The sequence below is a fragment of the Gorilla gorilla genome, chromosome 16 (assembly GCF_029281585.2).
Source record: "Gorilla gorilla gorilla isolate KB3781 chromosome 16, NHGRI_mGorGor1-v2.1_pri, whole genome shotgun sequence".
Classification (NCBI taxonomy): Eukaryota; Metazoa; Chordata; class Mammalia; order Primates; family Hominidae; genus Gorilla; species Gorilla gorilla.
The window spans coordinates 54,473,139-54,495,327 of record NC_073240.2 but is presented as its reverse complement, the minus strand read 5'-3'; the positions used below and the strand labels follow the sequence as shown (position 1 = coordinate 54,495,327).

General features: G+C 36.4%; 1 protein-coding gene across 2 annotated transcripts in view; it reads left to right on the top strand.

Annotated features, from left to right (window-relative positions):
- WDR72 (WD repeat domain 72) overlaps nucleotides 1-22,189 on the top strand; it is a 244,812-nt gene that overhangs the window by 30,965 nt on the left and 191,658 nt on the right. The window contains exons 3-9 of one of the 2 annotated variants that reach the window (XM_055363066.2): nucleotides 5,817-5,923; nucleotides 12,063-12,141; nucleotides 13,381-13,555; nucleotides 14,235-14,311; nucleotides 15,807-15,926; nucleotides 17,222-17,367; nucleotides 17,750-17,846. In XM_055363066.2, the coding sequence (XP_055219041.2) occupies nucleotides 5,817-5,923; nucleotides 12,063-12,141; nucleotides 13,381-13,555; nucleotides 14,235-14,311; nucleotides 15,807-15,926; nucleotides 17,222-17,367; nucleotides 17,750-17,846 (801 nt within the window). The remainder of the gene's footprint in view (nucleotides 1-5,816; nucleotides 5,924-12,062; nucleotides 12,142-13,380; nucleotides 13,556-14,234; nucleotides 14,312-15,806; nucleotides 15,927-17,221; nucleotides 17,368-17,749; nucleotides 17,847-22,189) is intronic. The other variant, XM_055363068.2, reaches the window with a different exon arrangement.

The window sequence follows — 22,189 nt, the reverse complement described above, 5'->3', positions numbered from 1 at the left end:
GCTTGTTTTCTTAAAAGCATAGAGAAAGGTGTGGTGAATATCCTGTCAGATAGATTCCCTTAGTATTGCTATGTTCTGCTCTTCTGCCTGTCTAATACTCAGAAGGAAACACAATAAAATGAAGAAGAGCAATGTGTGGAGACAAAGAATGGAGATCTTAGTCAAGTGCCAGCCCTGATATTTACCAACTCTGTGATACTGGGCAAATGACTTATATTCTTTGAGCTTCAATTTCCTCACCTGTGAAATGGGGATTTAAACACTACTCTGTGATTGTGTTTTTGTCTGGAATACGGTAGATGTTCATTGATGTGGTTTGGCTCTGTCCCCATCCATGTTTCATCTTGAATTGTATCTCCCACAATTCCCACATGTTGTGGAAAAAACCCAAGGGTACATAATTGAATCATAAGCCTGGTCTTTCCCATGCTATTCTCGTGAAAGTGAGTTAGTCTCACAAGATCTGATCGTTTTAAAAAGGAGAGTTTCCCTGCCCAATATCTCTCTTTGCCTGCTGCCATCCAGGTAAGATGTGACTTGCTCCTCCTTGCCTTCCACCATGATTGGGAGGCCTGCCCAGCCATGTGGAACTGTAAGTCCATTAAACTTCTTTCTTTTATAAATTGCCCGGTCTCAGTTATGTCTTTATCAGCAGTGTGAAAACAGACTAATACATTCATCAAGTTGTGTGTTCTTTTCAGTCTCCCATTGTGCTGTTGGAAGTACCTGGAGGTGATGGTGGTGGTCAGGAGGAACCAATGCTTCATAAAAGTAGAGCTAATGGACAACAGGAAAGGTCTTGCGGATTTCATCATGACAATGACTAAGTGTGATTGTAGAATTTTTGAATTTTGTTATTCTTCACAGCAGTTCTACAATATGGTAAATGAGGAAATTTTAGTGAACTGTCACAGCTTATTCAAATATATGTGGGGATTTAGTAGTAGAATGAGGACTTCATATGAAAGACCATGATGTTCTGTTCTGATATTTTGTCCATGGTAGATTTTCTCTGGAGGAGGGAGTATCCTTGATGTTCCCTCATTGATTGCTTAATTTGGCTTTTAATAGACTGGAAAGGGATTAAATGCACAGGGATATGCACCCCTGAGTGTGATGACAGGGAAAGATAGTATGTTTTTCTCTGAGATGGAGCCTTCTGGACTTCTCAGGAAAAAGGTAGAGCGAACTTGAATTGTGCAGGATTCTAATCAACCACAAAACACTTCTTGTAGCACTAAAAAGTTAGTCTGACAACAGCTCTTTTAAGAAGGAAATATTTCTGATTATGATAGAAATGATACAAAGGCAGAGAACAATTATGTCATGAAATAATTTATCCTCATTAATATGGCTGAGTTACCATCTACATATGTTCGTATAGTTCAGAAAAAACATAATAGATATTAATTCATTTGGAAAATAGATTTTTATTACCCACAAGACATTTGCTAGCCATTCAAATTCAATTTTTGGTCTTTTTTTTAGACAGAGTCTCACTCTGTCACCCAGGCTGGAGTGCAGTGATGAGATCCACTACACCCAGCTAATTTTTGTATTTTTAATAGACATGGGGTTTCACTATGTTGGCTAGGCTTGTCTCGAATATCTGACCTCAAGTGATCCACCCGCCTCAGCCTCCCAAAGTGCTGGGGTTACAGGCATGAACCACTGACCGCGCCGGGGCGATGTTTGGTTTATTATTGACAACTCTTTCTCCATCTGAGGAGATCCTACATGTTTTCTGTTTTGTAATTTAATTTTCATCATCTTGTTTTACAAAATAATGAGGAATTTACTTCTTTCACACATGAGATAGTAGGGGAATTAGCCCTTAGTGTCATATTTTTAAAATTGTCATGTAGGAGGAAAGCACTGGGTGTTAGTTTTTTCTTGAGATGGGATCTCACTCTGTCACCCAGGCTGTAGTGCAGTGGCATGAGCTCAGCTTGCTGCAGCTTTGTCTGTTAGAGCTCAAGCGATTCTTCCACCCTAGCCTCCTGAGTAGCTGGGATCACAGATGTGCGCCACCATGCCCAGCTAATTTTTTAAAATTATTTGTAGAGATGAGGTCTCACTACGTTGCCCAGGCTGGTCTTGAATTTCTGGATTCAAGTGATCCTCTTGCCTCTGCCTGCCAAAGTGCTGGGATTATAAACATGAACCACCATGCTTGGCCAGCATCGATATTTTAAAGAATCATTTAGTTAAAATTTTGTTTTTAATGTAGGAAGGTTAATTTTAGTATTTCTGAGGCAGGAAGATAAATAAGATATTTTTTAAAAGTATTTCAATAGACTATTTTTGAAAGCAGTTTTAGGTTTAAAGCAAAACTGACTGGAAGGTACAGGGAGTTTCAGAAATACCTGATCAGCCCCGCCCCCCTCCCAACACACATGTACACACAGTCTCCCTCACCATTAACATCCCACACTAGAGCAGTGTGTGTATATATATATATATATATATATACACATACATATATATACACACGCATACATATATATATACACACACATACATATATATACACACACACATATATATATATATTACAACCAATTAACTTACATATCATCAAGCATTGGTTCACTCTTGGTATTGTACGTTTTATGGGATTTGACAAATGTATAATGACACGTATCTTTTTTTTTTTCTTGAGATGAACTCTCATTCTGTCACCCAGGCTGTAGTGCAGTGGTGCAATCTTGGCTCACTGCAACCTCCACCTCCCAGGTTCAAGCAAATCTACTGCCTCAGCCTCCCAAGTAGCTGGGATTAAGGCACATACTACCACTCCTGGCTAATTTTTATATTTTTAATAGATATGAGGTTCATCCTGTTAGCCAGGCTGGTGTATCCATTATTATAGCATCATACAGAATAGTTTCACTGCCTTAAAAATTCTCTGTGCCCCATCTATTTATCTCCTGCTCCCCACAAACCCCTGACAACCACTAATGTTTTTATTGTCTGCTAAGTTTTGCCTTTTCCACAATGTCGTATAGTTGGAATCATAAAACCTTTACAGATTGGCTTCTTTCATATGGTAATACACATCAGTGGTTTTTCTGTGTCTTTTCATGGCTTGATAGCTGATTTCTTTTTAGTGCTGAGTAATATTTCATTGTATATATGTACCATAATTTATCTGTTCACCACTTGAAGGATATCTTGGTTGCTATCACATTTTGGCAATTATGGATAAAGCTACTGTAAACATTTGTGTACAGATCTTTGTGTGGACACAGGTTTTCAAGTTATTTGGGTTAAATATCAATGAGCATGATTGCTGTGTTGTATGGTAAGAATATGTTTAGTTTTATATGAAACTACTGAACTCTTTTCCAAAGTGGCTGTCCTATTTTGCAGGCTCACTAGCAGTGAGTGAGAATTCCTGTTGCTCCACATCCCGGCCAGCATTTGATGTTGCCAATGTTCTGGATTTTGGCCATTTTAATAGGTGTGCTGTGGTTTTCATTGTTTTTTAATTTGCACTTCTCTTATGACATACGATATGGAGCATCTTTTTATATGTTCACTTGCCATCTGTATGTTTTCTTTGGTAAGGTGTCTGCTCAGATCTTTTGACTATATTTTAATCAGGTTTTTAACTTTCTTATTGTTGAATTTTAAGAGTTCTTTGTGTATTTTGGATAATAGTCCTTTATCAGGTATGACTTTTGAAAATATTTCTCTCAATCTGTGGCTTGTTTTCTTATTTTCTTCATCTTTTCTTATTTTTTATATAAATAAGATGTTTTAATTTTAGAAATTTTAGGTAATATAGATAATTTAGAAGTGAAATTTGATGCCTAAAATTTCCTCCATGGTAACTGGTCTGATATTTAGTCTATGACTAATGGAATTTTAGTCGTTTTTATATTAACTTTATCGAGCTGTAATTAACTAGTAAAATTATATAGGTTTAAGGTGTACAGAGTGATGATTTGATATATGAATACATTGTGAAATGATTACCACAAATGATATGTTTTGGCTCTGTGTCCCCACGCAAATCTCCTGTTGAATTGTAATCCCCACATGTTGTGGGAGGGACCCCGTGGGAGGTGATTGGATCATGGGGGTGATTTTCTCATGCTGTTCTTCTGATAGTGAGTGAGTTCTCGCGAGATCCTATGGTTTAAAAGTTTGTGGCACATCCCCCGTCACTCTCTGTCTCCTGCTCTGCCGTGATAAGATGTGCTTGCTTCTCCTTCACCTTCCACCGTGATTGTAAGTTTCCTGAGGCCTCCCAGTCATGCTTCCTGTTAAGCCTGTGGAACTGTGAGTCAGTTAAACCTCTTTTCTTCATGAATTACTTGGTCTCAGGTAGTTCTTTATCGCAGTGTGAGAATGGACTAATACAACAATCAAATTAATTAACACATCTATCACCTCACATAATCATTTTGTGTGTGTGTGGCAAGAACTCTTAAGACCTAGTCTCTCAGGAAATTTGAAGTATACCATATAGTATTAACTATAGTCACCATGTGTACATTAGATCCCAAAACTTATGTGTAATTCAGTGTTTGTACCCTTTGAGCAACATTACTTCATTCTTCCCTCACCCCCAGCCATTGGCAACCACTAATTCTGTTTCTGTGAGTTTGGCCTTTTAGGTTCTGCATAGAAGTGAGATCATATAGTATTTGTCTTTCTGTGTCTGGATTATTTTATTTAGCATAATATCCTCTATGTCCATCCATGTTGTCACAAACGGCAGGATTTCTTTCTTTTTTATTTATTTGGCTGTATACTATTCCATTGTGTATACAGTCGGCCCTTCATGTCCATGGCTTCTGCATCCATGGATTCAACCAACTGTGGATTGAAAACTTGGAAAAAGAAAAGAGGATTGCATCTGTACTAAACATGTACTGACTTTTTCCCTTGTCATTATTCCCTAAAAAAATAGTATAAAAGCAATTTACATAGCATTTATATTGCATTAAGTATTATAAGTAATCTAGAGCTGATTTAAAGGATATGAAAGATGTTCATAGGCTATATGCCAATACTTTTATATTGCAGACTTGAGCATCCTGGCATTTAGGTACTTATGTGGTGGGGCATGGGGTGTGGGGCAGCAGTGTCCTGGAACCAGTCCCCCATGGATAATGAGGGAAGACTGTATGTGACACATTTTATTTATCTCTGCATCCGTTAATGGACACTTAGATTGTTTCCATATTTTGGCTGCTGTGAATAATGCTACAATGAACATGGGGGTACAAATACCTCTCTGAGATACTGGTTTCATTCCCTTTGGGTATATACCTAGAAGTGGGAATCCTGAGCCATGTGTAAGTTCTATTTTTATTTTTATTGAGGAACCTCTATACTGTTTTTAAAAATAGCTGTACCAATTTACATTCCTATCACCATATAGGGTGTTATGGTGGTTTCAAAAAGGGTAATATTTTCTCTTGTATTATTTTGTGAAGTTATTTTGAATTCTGAACTCTGAACATTAATGTGCTACTGTTATTGAGGGGACATTTTGTTCAGTGGAAGCATCAACACAGACTTATTTGTATTCACAACCTAGCTGTTGTAAGACAGGCTGGCAGTCATGGAGGTTTCATGATGGACACCAAACCAAAACAAACAAAACCTGTCTACAGCACAATTCCTCTGCCTAGAAGTTTATTAGTCTGTGGATGTTGATATTACATGTATCAGTTTTCTTGAAACTTGTATACAACAAAAACAACAGAATTTCCTGATCAGAGTTATGAATACTATATTGTGGTGTTTTTATTCTTCAAACAGTTTACAATTATTTAAAAGCTCACTCTCATTATTTTCAGATTGCAGCGAAAGAACTCCTGTTTGGTCATTCAGCTTCAGTAACATGTTTGGCAAGAGCAAGGGACTTCTCTAAACAGCCCTACATTGTTAGTGCTGCTGAAAATGGGTAGGTATGGTATGTAAACTTTGTCCCCTTCTCCATTTCCTTCCCTTTTTAAAAACTACAATGGAATACAATTTTAGGGCTGAAGGAAACCTTTGTGATCAACATGTGCCTCTCACATATAGGAACATTTAGATCTAGAAAGTTTGAATAACTTGTGTGATGATCCCAAGGAATGTAATCAGTATTATGAACCCTCACTCAATACTCTTGTTGCTGGATTGGGACCAAGTTAAGCATCTCAACATGTGTATCAGAACTTGTAGCACTCTTACTGGGTGAGGGTCAATGACCAATGCCTAGTATTGTAGAATCAGCAATGAAAAAGTCTAGGTGTTTGTCTTTTCTCATGTGGTAACACACTTTGAGCTCTTAAGCAATCCCATCCAAGCTTTCATAGTTTTACAAAACAATTTAATAGTTACGGTCTTCATGTTGTACCCTTGTCTGATGCTACTATAAAAGTAACAGGCCGGGCACGGTGGCTTATGCCTGTAATCCCAGCACTTTCAGAGGCTGAGTCAGGCGGATCACCTGAGGTCAGGAGTTTGAGACCAGCCTGGCCGACGTGACGAAACCCTGACTCTATTAAAAATAGAAAAATTGGCCTGGGCATGGTGGTGCATGCCTGTAATCCCAGCTACTCGGGAGGCTGAGGAGGGAGAATTACTTGAACCCAGGAGGCAGAGGTTGCAGTGAGCTAAGATGGCGCCACTGCACTCCAGCCTAGGCGACAGTCTCAAAATAAATAAATAAATAAATAAATAAATAAATAAAAATAAAAAATAAAAATAAATAAATAAATAAATCTCACAGAGGAGAGGACTCAATTATCAGTAGAATGGTGGCAGAGAGATGGAAAAGGAACATAGCCAGTGATTTGGGTGCAGTTTCATGGGAGCAAAGCTTGCCCTCATGAAATAGGACTTACATGTAGGAAAAAGCTCCACTGATGGAAGAAATACTATGAACTAGGCTCCTGATGAGTTATTTGCCAAAATATACTCAGGAATGTCGTATCAATTCAATATGCATTTATGAATAAGGGATTGGGTTTCTAGTTGAAACAAGATAAGCCTCTCTTTTGTTTTTAATACAAAGAGAAATTATACGCTTCTGAATTCTGAAAACCAAAAGAATAGTGAGGAATCAAGGTCCAGCTTGTATAAACAGAATAGCTTAATATGCTGGCTAGTTGAACAGGTATCAAAGAGATACCTATTTTCATAGCTTATAGTAAATCATTAATTGTAATATTTAGAGGGATTGAACTTTGGATAAGTCTAAAGTGAAATGTCCTAATACATTCCTTTTTAACCTTTGCTTGTAGCTTTCATTCACCAGGGCTGCCACAAAGTCTGCTACACATGCTGAGATATTTATTCCCAATCTAGAGAATTTTGGGGATGGTGAATTTTTTTCTGGGGCTACATGAAAAAATTGAGAAATACATAATAGCCAACTGAGAAAAAGGTCTGAAAAGTTACTGAGTTTCAGCTTCAGGTCTTTGCCCATAGTGATCTAACTCCAAAAGAGAAACTAGGGGTTAATGGATATATTTCTGATGAAAGATCAATTCTGCTGTATGAGCCCTGTAAATATTGTTAAAGAGCCTGGGAGTCTAGTTTCAGTCTACCTAGCTGTCCTCCTTCACCAAGTTGATTTGAATTTTCTAGAACTTTGTGCTTTTGAGGTTTCTAAAACTTATGCTGTACCTATAAGATACTTTTTAGGTAGTACCTATGCTTCAGCTGCTGTGTTCTTTAGCAAGTCTTAACTTTATTCACTGGAAATTATTACTCCTACTAGGCTTGCCCCATTATTTTCCAAACAACAATGCATATTTAGATTTGAGAAGTCCCAGATATTGGCTATGGACTTAGCATTTTTGCCTTTATAGTGACTAGAGGGGACCCAGAGTTTCTTTATGGCTCAGTGTTTAATATTTTTCTCAAATTATTATTTTATTTGTAGGCATACATCCTCAGATTCAGCAATCACAGAAAATTCTAGGATAATGAAAATAAACCATTGGAGATCTGATGTTAAAACAACAGAATGCCAAAGAAAAAGAGAAGATCCTGTAGGTAGACAGTGAGAAAAAGCAGTTTATTTACCAAGGAGTGTTAATTAAGCAGAGAGCTGACTTCCCAACTGTAATGACAGCAGTGAAATCCCTTCAAAAAGTGGACAGAAAATATCTGTCAGCTTGGAATTGTATATCCAACAAAAACACTTTTGAAAAATTGGGGCAAAATAATAAACCTTCAGACAAACAAAAAATAAAGGTGCTCACTATACCAACAGACTCTCGATAAGTATAATAACACATTTCTAAATGATATTCTTTAGTAAGAAGAACAATGATTTCAGAAGGAAGATTTGAGATGGAAGAAGGAATATTGAACAAAACCCAGCCAAGCTGCAGAAACTTTATAAGACATAATGATATTTATATACACCCATTCACACATGCGTGATTCTGGTCAACAATAGCATATAATAATGTAGTAATAAGATCCCACACATTCTGGTGTTCTAGAGGTGGGTAAAGATGTTGATTAACTTTAGACCTTAAGCTGTATTTATATGTTTACATTTCAAGTATTGTTTAGTAGCTACAGAAACAATAGAAAAAAGAAATATAAAAGAAAGAGTATGTAACTTTTAATTAAAAAAATGTTTAATTCAAAGAAAACAATTTTTTTAAAAAAATGGGACAAATAGCACAAAATAAATTAGTAGAATAAATCTGAATAAAATAGTCATTCCAATTACGTATTATCATATGTATACTAATCAAAATAAGGTTGGTATGACTATATTATTTTTATATATATAGTTAATAAAATTTTAAGGCAAAAAGCCTTGGCCCCAATAGAAAGGTTTATAACTTATTAATAAAAGTTTAGTTACTGGCAAGAGATGAGCCCAGAGAAGTAGGGCACCAGGACCTGGAAGCCACTAGGTGAGTGCTTCTCAATCCTGAGCATGCACCAGAATCACCTGCAGAGTTTGTTTAGTTAGAGATTTCTGGGCCCCACTACCGAAAATACGGATGTAGTAGGTCTGGGCTAGGGTCTAGTAACTTGCATTTCCAAAGCATTCCTAGACAATGCGGATACTGCTGGCCCAGAGCCCATATTTGAAGTAGCAAGTACCCACATTTGGGAGAGTGAGAGAAAATGTTGGGTCAAGAGTTACGGGAAATTTATTAGTAACGATATCATTCATTGAGATAATGAACCAAAGAGAGAAGATGCTATGCTTCATTTTGAACATGAAAGTGTGTGATCTCCTGAAAGTCACACAGGTGGAGATGTCTAAAAGCTAGTTGCCTATAGAAATACAGAGCTGAGGTAAACCGGTCTGGGCTTCCAATAGCATAATAACAGTACCTGAAGCCAGGGGAGTAGATAACTTACCCAGGAAGAGAGTGAAATATAAGGATGTAAGAAAGTATAAGACAAATATCTAGGGAAAACCAGCACTTAAGAAGCAGACAGAGGAAGAAGAGGAGGCTGAGAATGCCAAAGAAAAAATGAAAGTATAATAAAAGACAAGGGAAAAGAGTTTGAAAAATGTAATAGACTTCCAATGCAAGATGGCAAAGCAAGCATTCATGTTTATCTCGTCTCCTTCCAGACACTTCATTAAAGTTTGAACAAAACGATAGTGTTATAAGCACACAAATATGAAAAATAAGAATGAGGTCAAGAGAAAATAATATATTTCCAAAAGATAGAAAGTGTATGGAAGAATGGTGGCTGATGTATTTATCCATGGAATAAATGTTTATTGAGGTGCTGAGGTGGGGATGTAAAGTTGAATATGACCAAAAAATTCTCCTTTTCAAGGAATTTGTAGTGAGAATATAACAATTTTCTAATGTTATATGTCGTAGACACTTTCATCTGCTGTTTTCATTGAAATAAAAATTTAAGAATTTTTAAGCTTTTAAAAATTCTTAAGATTTTTAAAATTTTTAAAAAATCTTAAGGTTTTTAAAACTTTTTTAAATTATTAAGGTTTTTAAAATTCTTAAAATTTATTAAGGTTTTAAAAATTCTTTAATTTTTTTATAACAGAATGTGATTTTAGCTATGTACAAACTTAGGTGACAGCTTCAGAAAATGAAAAGATTATGTTTTTTAATAGTTCAATTTCATATCTTATTTTTACATATGTAACTTATACGGTTCCAGGTAAGATGTCAGTGTTCCATTTCATACACCACAAATTTGCTTTCTTTTATTAAACAAAATTGATAGGCAAAGAGCAAATTTTTGCTTTGTGATATATTTTCATTTTATTTTCAGATTTAATATAGAAAATAAAATGATAAGCAGACAAATAGGGAAAGCAATGGGATCCAAGATGGTTTAAATACATTAATATTTTTAAAGGAACTTTTACTGGTGTTCAGGTTCCAATCCTGGAAAATGTGAATTAATTGGCCTGATTTGATATCTGCATGGTCAGCCATCCGTATTTTTTAAAAGTTCTCAAATAAGTCCAATGTATAGCTAGAATTTAGAGCTACTGGTTTAGAAATGGGCTAGAAACAAGTCAGCTGACCAGGTGCTTTTCAAAACCACACATGCCAGGATCCCAACACAGAGTCATGGAGTTAGAATCTCTGGAGATAATATTTGGAATAGTATCAGGTGGTTGTTGATGCATAGCTAGAGTCAAAAACCTTGTTAATAAGCTCAAATCCCTTAAAGAGCTAAAATTTTATAATTTTGACTGCTTAAGGTTCAATTACTTTACCTTTGCAATATATTTCTTTATTTTATAGATGCATTATTAGTTTGTTTCCCTTTGAGATATATTATTTCAATATATACCTTCCTCCCAATCTTATTTTTTAGTACATACACACAGAAACACACAGAGAGATTTTTTCCTCCTATTTTATAGAATTATATGTCTTTTCAGGTTACCTCAAATCTTTTTGGAATGAGGTTGGATATAAACAGAGGGAAAATACTATGAATAGTTTGTGTCTATTTCTAGAATATCATTTCTCAACCTCAGTACTAATGGCATTTAGGAACAGATAATTCTTTGTTGTGGGGTACTGTTCTATGCATTGTAGGATATTTGGCAGCATCCCTTGCCTCTCCCCACTAGATGCCACTAGTGTGTTCCTAGTTCCAACAACCAAAAATATCTCCAAATATTACCAAGTGTCCTTGGAATGTAGGGGGGATAAGGGGTAGCAAAATTGCCCCATTTTAAGAACTACTCATGTAGAAGATTGAGTTCCCAAGTTTGGTTAGAAAAACAAAAAAGCCTGCAAATCACCGAATGCATACAGTTGTTGACATTATTAGTCTATATATTTTCTTTCTTAGTATAATGGCAGTATCTCCTTTAAGGCCTATAAAACTTTTGTTTTTCTTGCATGGAAAATTTTGCTTATGTGTTAAAACTCTCAAGACTGAAGAATATTACCAAACAATTCTGAAACAGCCATTCTGATTTTTGTGAAGTCGTATAAACTACCCTATGCTGGGTGTACTTTGTAACTGTATTTTAAAACTATGTCTTTGTAATACATAAACGAAGTTAAGAGTTTTCAAAATAATAATATTTTTCTAAATATTAAGTGGCAAGGATGATTTTAGGATTTCAAATCAGGAGAAGCAGAGATAAACTGTTATCAATGATAGACCAAATGTAGCCTCTTGGTGGCACTGTTTGTTTTTACAAAAATGATACATTGGCCTCAGAAGATGCAGCGCTTGATGCATTGTGATTTGCAGAATATGTAGTTTAAGTTCAGTGAAATAAAGCATTTTCAAGAGGATACAGTTTCCACTGAAAGATTGTTGTACTGTCACTAACAGGCTGTGATAGCTGTATCCCCACAATTTGTTGTAGGCCGGGTTGTCTCTAAAGTAAGGTTTGCAGGCTGGCAGCAGGGTGTAATTACCCAAACAAAATGATACAGATACAGTATGTCATCCCTGCTAATGACCACAACATTTTCTTGCCCAGTAATCTGTAACAAAAAGCCACATAAATGATCAGGCTGCACTTAAGTGCAGCACTAAAGAAAAACTTGGTGGCACAAAAATTATTCCAGCCAATTGAGTGGAAATGACAGAGAATAATACAAAGTTATCTCTGCTAGGGAGATGTGTGTTTGGAATGTCACCAATGGACAGTGCGTGGAGAAGGCTACACTTCCTTACAGGCACACTGCAATCTGTGTAAGTACGCTCACTTCCTTCAGGGCATTTCTAGATTCTGCAACTTGTTTAGGGCATTTGCAAATACACTTCTAAAGAAACACCTTTGGAGAATATTCTTTGCTTGAATTTTTATTTTGTCATGAGGGTCAAATATCACCAGTAATCGTCTGCTGTTTTGGCATTTTGCTTTCCCAAAAGGTATTATTCAAGCAGATTTTCCCCCTGATTCTTTCATTTTTGTATCTTTCTAACAGATTTGAAAGACAATTTCCATATATTGCCTTAGTGCTACAAAACATACACATACTTGTACATGTGTAAAAATTCAGTTTTAATTATGTGCTGTCTTATAAAGCACACACAATTTTTTTCTCCCTCATTTCCAATTTTAAACCCTATGTTTTGGTGGATAGGTTCTTAATTTCTATGTATATAACTTTTATAATCACTTCCCAATCTTTAAAGCAAATCTTTGCTTTTAGTAGATGGTTTCCAAGCATATGTAGTGTGGTTGCATGATTCCAATGGTGCTGACCATGTTTTAAAATATTTTACACTCTTAGTGTTGATGATGTGCATTGCAACATTCATGAACTCTGTTCTATTTTTTCTGGAAATAAAACCCTGCACAGAGAGAGCTGGTTAAAAGTAGAATGCATTACTTGATCTTTAATAAAAGATTTCCAAAACTTATTTGGCATAATAATCCTCAAATGACCTTCAAACACTTTATTTCTTTTTAACATACAGCATTGTTGCTATGGTAAGGAACCTGGGTTTTGTTGTTGCTATTAATTTTTTTTCTTTAAGAGACAGGGTCTTGCTGTGTCACCCAGGCTGAAGTGCAGTGGTGCTAACGGCAACCTCAAATTCCTGGCCTCAAGTGGTCTTCCCACCATAGCCTCCTCCCAAAGCACTGGGATTATAGGCATGAACCACTGTGCCTGGCCGTGTTGTTGTTGTTTAGTTCCAAGTTGCACTCCAGAAATAATATAATTGTGAGCTTTCCATGATTTAGAATAAAATTACTTCTTCCAAGGGAGTCTCTTTCCCTAGAAAAATCATGAGATGCAAATGAGACTAAAGTGCCAATAGGAGTTTGGAATAACTGAACTAAGAGAAATTTTAGTTGCTATTCAGTTCAATACCTTAATTGATCATATGCTAAAACTAAAGTCTAGAGAAATCTTCAATGTAGCCAAATTATGTTAATTTCTAGTGATAATTAAATGTTTGCTTTGCTTTCCATATACGTAGTATTACCACTGCTCATTCCGGATGACAGGAGAAGGCTGGCTTCTTTGTTGTGGAGAATATCAAGATGTCCTTATAATTGACGCCAAAACTTTGGCTGTTGTTCACAGTTTTAGATCATCTCAGTTTCCTGACTGGATCAACTGCATGTGCATTGTTCACTCCATGAGAATTCAAGGTAATAGTTGGATATTATCTGACAGTAGAGAGATTGCATATAAAAATATCTACTTTTGAATTATTTGTCAAATTATTGTGCAGAAATTCAGAAAGAATGCTTCTTTATGTTTACCTATTAATGAGGATATGTCTGTAATACACCTGATCAAGAAAAACTAAGAACACCCATGCCAGTGGTTCAAAACATTGGAAAGTCAGCAAAAGGTTAAGATGAGGGAGAAAGAGGAGAATCTGTGTTTTTATAACCAAGTTCTGCTTGTTACATTTTAAGAGTGACAAGCAGGTTTTGTTGTGGATTAGCAGGACTCCTGGAATTTTGCCCTGCTGTATCTTCTAGATGTAGTATTGATAATTCAGTTTCTGTAATGAGTGACTGCAAAGGTAAGTGGAAGTTGGCACCTCACTTACTTCTGAAATAGGAAGGCTTCATTTTATGATTTGCAATGTGGTTCTCCTTCTAGTGGTGCTCTTCTTATACCTAGGAATCACTTTGAAATTTTAAAACAGATTTGGAGCACGATGTAAAATGTTTATTTTTTCTAGTTAAGAAGTAACTCCAAAGCTGAAAATTTTCCATCTACACAGCCCTGCATAATTCTTAAGTGACTGTGAAATGATTTTTACCTCCTCAGTTATATCCATGGTAAGCTTATATGTGACTTTTATTATTTTCACAGAAGATTCTCTCTTGGTGGTATCAGTAGCTGGTGAGCTCAAAGTATGGGATCTTTCCTCATCTATCAACAGCATTCAGGTTGGCTTGGGAACCCTACTCTTTTTTCCTTACAATTTCAAGCATATTCATTAAAATTTATAAATTTTAAGGCTATTACATGTTTATTGTCAAAAGTTCAAATAACATAGAAGTGTATAAATTCTACTTCCATATATTTCACCCATCCATCTTCCCAGGGGTGAGCCTTGGTACACTTGGCTTGTATCCTTCAGACCTTTTCTCCATGTATATACAAATGTTTTCATTTACACACACACACACAGAGAGAAAGATTACATTTTTAATCTTTTAAAAAATAGAACATCTCTCTGTTCGTTACAGAGGAAATCCCCCTTTTTTCTGAGTATATGTGAACAGTGGCAAGCAAATGACCCTAAAAACTTGAGGGGCATGTCCCTGGGGAGTCCAGTATATTCACCTATTCACTGGCATCGGGCTACAAGTTGAGATGATGGACAAAAGAACAGCCATACTATGTGTGTTGATGACAAAATTATTTAGGCTTCCTCAAGGAGTTCTGTGGTCTTTTTAGGAATTTATTGGTTGAGGAAGCCTAGGAATTGTGATGGTATGCTGAGCTTAAGAAATACACATCCAGCATTTTCACAAACTTATTGAGAACGTACTATTCTATGTGCTGTGTGTTGGCACTTTGTTCATTTTTTTTGTTTGTTTAAGCAATCAAAATACTAGGCCATGCACAGTGGCTCACGCCTGTAATCCCAGCACTTTGGGAGGCTAAGGCGGGTGGATCACCAGAGGTCAGGAGTTCAAGACTAGCCTGTCCAACATGGTGAAACCTCATCTCTACTAAAAATACAAAAAAAAAAAAAATATAGCAGGGAGTGGTGGAGTGCACCTGTAATCCTAGCTACTCAGGAGGCTGAGGCAGGAGAATCATTTGAACCCAGGAGGCGGGGGTTGCAGTGAGCCGAGATCCTGCCACTGCACTCCATCCTTGGCGACACAGCAAGACTGTGTCTCAAGGAAAAAATAAAGTAAAATAAAATAAAATAAAATACTGTAGGTTTTTTTAGTCATCATTTTAGATTCTTTTGTTTGACCTTTCTGCCCTATCTAACAGTCTGTAGCTTATTCTCATCTTGACATTCTCAGCATCCAGCCGTAGTTCCCCAAAGAATGTTTGTTGAATGGTTGCATGTAATGAGCCCTTGAATCTAAGTGGATTTCCTGATCACAGCTTTTTTTTTTTTCAAGAAATACATCCTGTATTTTTTAATTTTTTTTTTAAGATTTTCAGGAGTACATACGTAGGTTTGTTATACAGGTAAATTAAGTGTTGTGGGGGTTGGGTGTACAGATTATTTCGTCACCCAGGTACACAGCTTCTATTGCCAAGTAACTGCTTAGTTCAAAACACTCAAAAGGTAACTCAGATACTTTTCATTTTATAGTGGTGTGATCTACTTGAGATGTACGGGAAGCAGGTCTTCTCATGGCTGTGTATGAATTACCTGGAACTAGCACTAAAAGATTTTCTTTCCTTTTGAAGGAAAAGCAAGATGTCTATGAAAAAGAATCCAAGTTTCTTGAGTCCTTGAACTGCCAGACAATTCGATTTTGCACATATACTGAGAGACTTCTATTGGTGGTATTTTCTAAATGTTGGAAGGTATTATAAAGTAACATAATAAATACCAGTGATGTACAAGTGTAATTTTTTTTGTTTTGTACAAAAATAAGAATATGATTTAAATATGATACAAATTCTCTGTAATAGTATTACCAGAACATGGAATGATGTGTCTTTTATGACTGACGTAACAGTTTTTTTTTTTGCGGGGGGGTGGGTGTTGACAGAGTCTCACTCTGTTGCCCAGGCTGGAGTGCAGCGGCACAATCTCAGCTCACTGCAACCTCCACCTCCCAGGTTCAAGCAGTTCTCCTGCCTCAGCCTCCTGAGTAGCTGGGATTATAGGTGCATGCCACCATGCCCGGCTAATTTTTGTATTTTTAGGAGAGACCGGGTTTCACCATGTTGGTCAGGCCGATCTCAAACTCCTGACCTCGTGATCTGCCCGCCTCAGACTCCCAAAGTGCTGGGATTACAGGCGTGAGCCACTGGACACGGCCTGACATATCAGTTTTTAACTCTCTAATTAATAAAATTAGGATATACTACTACATATTTAATATCATGGTATATGCAACAGTTTTGTATCCCAAGATATTATATATGTAGTAGTATATCCTAACTTTAGTAACAAGCCATAATAACAATGAATATTTAGCTCTAAATTATTTTCAAAATTTGGTGTCTACATTTCAGAACTAAAAATATACTTTTCACCTACATAGTTTGATTATATTTTTAGATGTTTTACTTTTTCTACTTTGTCACTACATTTGTTTTAAGAGGGACAAACGTTATTTTCTTGTGAATATGTTCACTGACATTTCCAAGAAGAAAGAAAAGCTAAGTTGCCATCATTTCATAACATTTATTTTTCTTTAAAGTTTTTTATAACTGTCTCAGTTAACAAAACTATACAGTCTTACTTGTGTGGTGATAATGTATTTTTGAACAAAGATTTAAAAGTATATGGTCTAGCAAAAGATTTACGTGATATATATTTTTTATGTGCATAATACATTTTCAAATGTAAAACTTGGAGTACTCATTATGGAAAGAATAAAATTACTTAGAAATTTTGGGATTTGGGGTTCCTATGTTTAGTGTACACACTCTGGAATGATATAACCAGATGAACTGTATCCCCTGAAACCTACCCTAAGATAAATATAAGTCAATAAGTCATGGTAAAATATCATCTTAATATGAGAGTACAGTATGGTCTGTTATTAACGCTTACTATGTTGTTATATTATTACTATCATAATTTATATTCATCTTATTGGCAGACTAGATTTAAGCCTTTGATAATGTGCATCAACTTCATATTTTAGGTTTATGATTATTGTGATTTTTCCCTTCTGCTGACTGAAGTTAGTAGAAATGGGCAGTTCTTTGCTGGTGGAGAAGTGATTGCTGCTTACAGAATCCTCATCTGGACAGAAGATGGTCACAGTTACATCTATCAGCTGCTGAACAGGTGGGCTCAGATGGGAGCGGCATACAAAACATTCAGGTAGAAAATGAACTTTGGGAGGTTTATTATGGAAAAATCCCTGCATGCTGCCCATGATCAAAAACCAGAACAAAACAACTTTGGCACTAGAAGATTTACTCTGGGCTTGGTAGGCTTCAGCCTTTGTACAAAACAGCAGGGGATGGAGGAATGAGATTAACCATGTATAACTTGTACAGCTGGTGCTGGGTTTTCAAAAAGTCACTTGTAATTATTAACCCAACAATTTCTAACTAGAGTTTAGAAACTTGAACGGTACCATCCGGCTTTTGAAAGTGGGAGGGGGAGAAAAAACGAATAAAGAACCTCAAAGTTCTAAACTTTGCTTTTTATTTTTGCCACGCAGTGGGCTTTCAAAAAGCATATACCCTGCTGATGGAAGAGTGCTTAAAGAGACCATTTATCCTCATTTACTGTGCTCTACTTCTGTGCAGGAAAATAAGGTAATGCAAGAAAAGAGTGACTGCCTCAAAGCTGTTTCACTCAGTTTCTTGGATAAGTGTTGCTTTGTCTGTCACAGAATCAGGCTTGAAAAAATTGAATTGAAGCATCCCATCAAGTTGTTAATGAGAAAATCAAGTTTAATTGTCAATGGCTACCAAAGAGAAACTTTGTCTTTAAAAATCTGCTATGTTTAAGTCTGTATTTTAAGTTTATAATGAAACAATATGTATTTATTATAGGAAAATTATAAATGTTGAAAAGAAAAGAGAAATTAAAATTCCTAATTTCACCGCAGTAAATATTCACTGAGATTTTTTTTTACTTTGTTGTATGTGTTTACCTATTTTGATTGGAAAATTTTCAAATAACTGGAAAAGTTTCAAGAGTAGTGCAGTAATTATTCATATACGTTTTACTTAGATTCACCAGTTGCTAACATTTTGCTATATTTGTTTTCTTTCTCATTCTCTCTCTGTCTCTCTCTCTGCATTTGTGTGTGTGTGTGTATATGTACAAGCACATACACACACACCACACATTTTTTCACTAACCCTTGTGATAAATGGTGTGACAAAACATTGTTAACATTTTTATGTATCTACTCCAATTTTTAAACTTTATGAAATGTTTTATGTTCTGTTTCTTTAATCGTATATTGATATCATTTTCAGATGTATTTAGCTATTCTTATGAATAAATTTTCTTGTTAAAACAAATATAATTATGCTTTTGGCAGAGAGTTGAGAATATAATTGTGAGCTTATTACTAGACTGAATCATACCTCTGACACTCTAGGAGGCCTGAAAATTTAAGCAGTTGTTTTCTTTCAGTAGTGTTATCCAAAGTGTTTCTTTTCCCTGAGCCTTTGGACTTTGTCATCAGTTAATTATCCATAAACGTTATTTCATGGAGAGTGGAAGAGTTTTGAATTATTGATGTGTCAACCAAGGAAGCATGCTACTTTTAACAGAATGATGGTTTGCTTAATTAGGCAGCATAGCTGTTGGAAATCCTATAGTTCAGTGTTTGTCCCTTTAATATATCTGTGAGGTTTTGTTGTGAAAACTTGATTAAGAAACTGTCAGCCAAAAATTAGAACCCCAAGTGCCACTGGGACACAAGCAAACTTTATAATTACGGCATGCATCAAAGACTATTTCTAAAATTATTTGTGGGCAGTAATAGGTTCCTGTTTTGCTGTTGATCACAAAAACAGTATTGGGGCTTACTCAGAAAAGCATATTTAGTTATTTTTTAAAGGATCTGCCCTTTCCTCCTTAGCTTTGAATGCATTTTTACAAAGCACAGTTTGCCCTGAAAGCCAATGATCAGTTGTGCCCTTTAGGGGCTTCTTGTTCCTGAAAATTTCAATGTTATGTATAACCATGAGGAAAGAGTACAACAATTAAAAAATAACTAATCTCATGGGAAGTTACCTTGCTTTGTTTCTCAAAATGTGAAGACATAAGCTTATAGGTCTTTTACCAGTAATTCTTGTTTAAACAACCATAGATGTTTCTGTATCTTAAAAGCGAGAAATGCCTAGAAGCCAGTGAAATATGAATAGAATAATTGGAAACTGGAAAAAGCTGGTCTGCCTGTCCTTACTTGCATTTTATCCAGGACATAAAGTCAGACTTTCTTCCCCTTATTCAAACATCACTAGTGTTCACTAAATGTAAGAGTCCTTAGTCTCTCTTGCAGTAATGAAGGCATTGTGGTAGGATGAAGAGATGAATTTGATACATTCAGTGAGCTTAGAAAAGACTGCTCTGTAAGCAGGTACTATTGTCTGAACTCATTTTCTGGAGTAATACCATTGAATTAAATCTTCAGGTTTGACAGTAACAGGTTCTCAGTTATTGTTTGTAATGCCCATGTACATATCTGCTGATGGAGTTACAGTGGTAAGAATGAGGATTCGTCTTTCCTTCCAGCAGCTGCGTGAGGATCTCCCTAGCTTCAAATCACAGCTGGTAATTGCTGAGGCCTGTGGTGCAGGGGTCCTGGCTGTTGAGATAAGGAACTGGTTTTCCCAGGGTCTCAGCCACAGAGTAAGACGGCTGTGCTGAAGTGGGAATAGCTGGGATAGAAACAGCCTAAGGATTGCAAATAAAAAATGTGTGTGCATGAACTAAAAGTAATGGTGATGATGATGATGGTGATGATGATGACAAAAACTTCATTTGAGTCCTTATTATTGCCAAACATACAAACAACCTCATTTACTTTAGTTGCCACCAAGATCCCATGTTGAAACTGATGTTCAGAGAGGTGAATTCCCAGGATTTGAACTCAAGTGGTTTAGCCCAAATCCAGTAATGGGTTTTGGAGTGAGTTTCTTAATTGTTCTGAGAAAAAGAATTACCAGAATTGTTAAAATTAATTGAATAGGGACTAAATGTCAGGGACCATCCTGTGCACCTTATCTTTATCTACTCATTAATCCTCACACCAATCCCATATAGCGGGTGCTTTTATTAGTCTTATTTCACAGTTAGGGAAAACGAGACAGTGAGGTGCACTAAATTGCCTACAGTAACCAACTTGCTCTTTCAATAGAGCTAGGATGTGGTAAAGCCAGGATTTAAATCCAGGCAGTTAGCCCCAGAGATTTCAGTGCTAATGGCTATGTTTTATTACCTCCTGGGTGGTGGAGACTCTCATGATGGACACAGTGATGAAAAATCGGAATTCACGTGGTAAGGGACTATGAATAAGTTTTCAGGTGAATAGCAGAACTAGAGGGAACTGTTTGGGAGGAGGAGGAGCGAGGGACCAAGCGGTGAGTGTGAGCAAGTGAGAAGCAGCAATGTGGAAGGTGAAGGCAGAGGGGATGAGAGCAACAGAGAACTTCAGCTGCCAGAGGCAAAGCACCAGCTGGGAGGAGTTGTGCTGCCACCAACTCGAGTAACCCAGCAGCCTCTTGGAGCTTCCTTTTCAAATCAGAATAACCAGGGAGTTGGAACAATCAGTTCTAAGTGCATACAAGGGTGGGAGAGTTTGAGTAGCCAATTTAACCAAATGTTATCAACACCATTTCAAATAGCTATAAAAATCATGGCTGTAAGTAAGACACCAAAGTGCCCTCTGAGTCTTAAAAAAATTTATTGGCTGGGCGCAGTGGCTCATGCCTGTAATCCCAGCACTTTGGGAGGCCGAGGTGGGTGGATCAGGAGGTCAGGAGATTGAGACCATCCTGGCTAACGCGGTGAAACCCCATCTCTACTAAAAATACAAAAAATTAGCCGGGCGTGGTGGTGGGTGCCTGTAGTCCCAGCTACTCGGGAGGCTGAGGCAGGAGAATGGTGTGAACCCTGGAGGCAGAGCTTGCAGTGAGCCGAGATCATGCCACTGCACTCCAGCCTGGGCAACAGAGCGAGACTCCATCTCAAAAAAAAAAATTTATTTAGAAACTGACTTTATTGGAACCATTTTCTGTGATGCTCTTATTTCTTGGGACTATAGGGAATTAATTACAAGTCTTGGTTGGATGACCTTGGATTGGTTTCTTATTTTCTGTGATAGTTTCCCTATTTTCATATCAGGATAATAGCAATGTTTACTTACTACATAGCTTTGTTGTGAAGATTAAATGTAGCAATATCTTGGCCTTTAATAATCACTAATGAATAGAATTTTTCACTAATGTGTCTAAATCCAGACCTTAAAGCATGTATTTTCTGACTAGGAAGCATCACTTTCCTGAACTTCTTTAATTCTAGCACCAGCAATTGGCTTTCTTTTTAGGATGACTTTTATTTCTGCGCCAAAGAGAGTTTGGGTTTTGTTTTTGTCATCGCTTAAATGATTTTGATCCCTTATGCATAATCTCTATATACAAACCTGCCCGAAGAACAGCTATACTGCCCTGAGAAGGACCAGGGATGCTCTAAATGCATTCACGAGTGAAGGCATAGTTTTAAGCGCGCTGGTGCCCAATATTCATATTCTGCTTCAGCAAGATCATAAGTTATATATAATTTAGATACAATGTACAATATATACATAATTTATATAATGTATAACATTATATATGTATATACACACCATTATAAATTATGGAATCATTTTCCTTTGTGGCCACTTGAGAAATCAGAAATCAAGTATGTTCAATCTGAAAATAGTCAACAAAAAGTAGAAAACATATTAATAACAAAATTACTATACAAATATTAGTTGTTGCTGTTTTAACTGACAGTTAGAACTATAAAGGAACTGTAAAGAAATTAAGCCTTCTCAGTGGACATCTTTAGCATCAAGACATGGGTTGCTGAATCAGAATGACTGGACTCAAAGCCCATTGCTTCCTCTAATCGCCTTAGACAAATCAATCTCTTC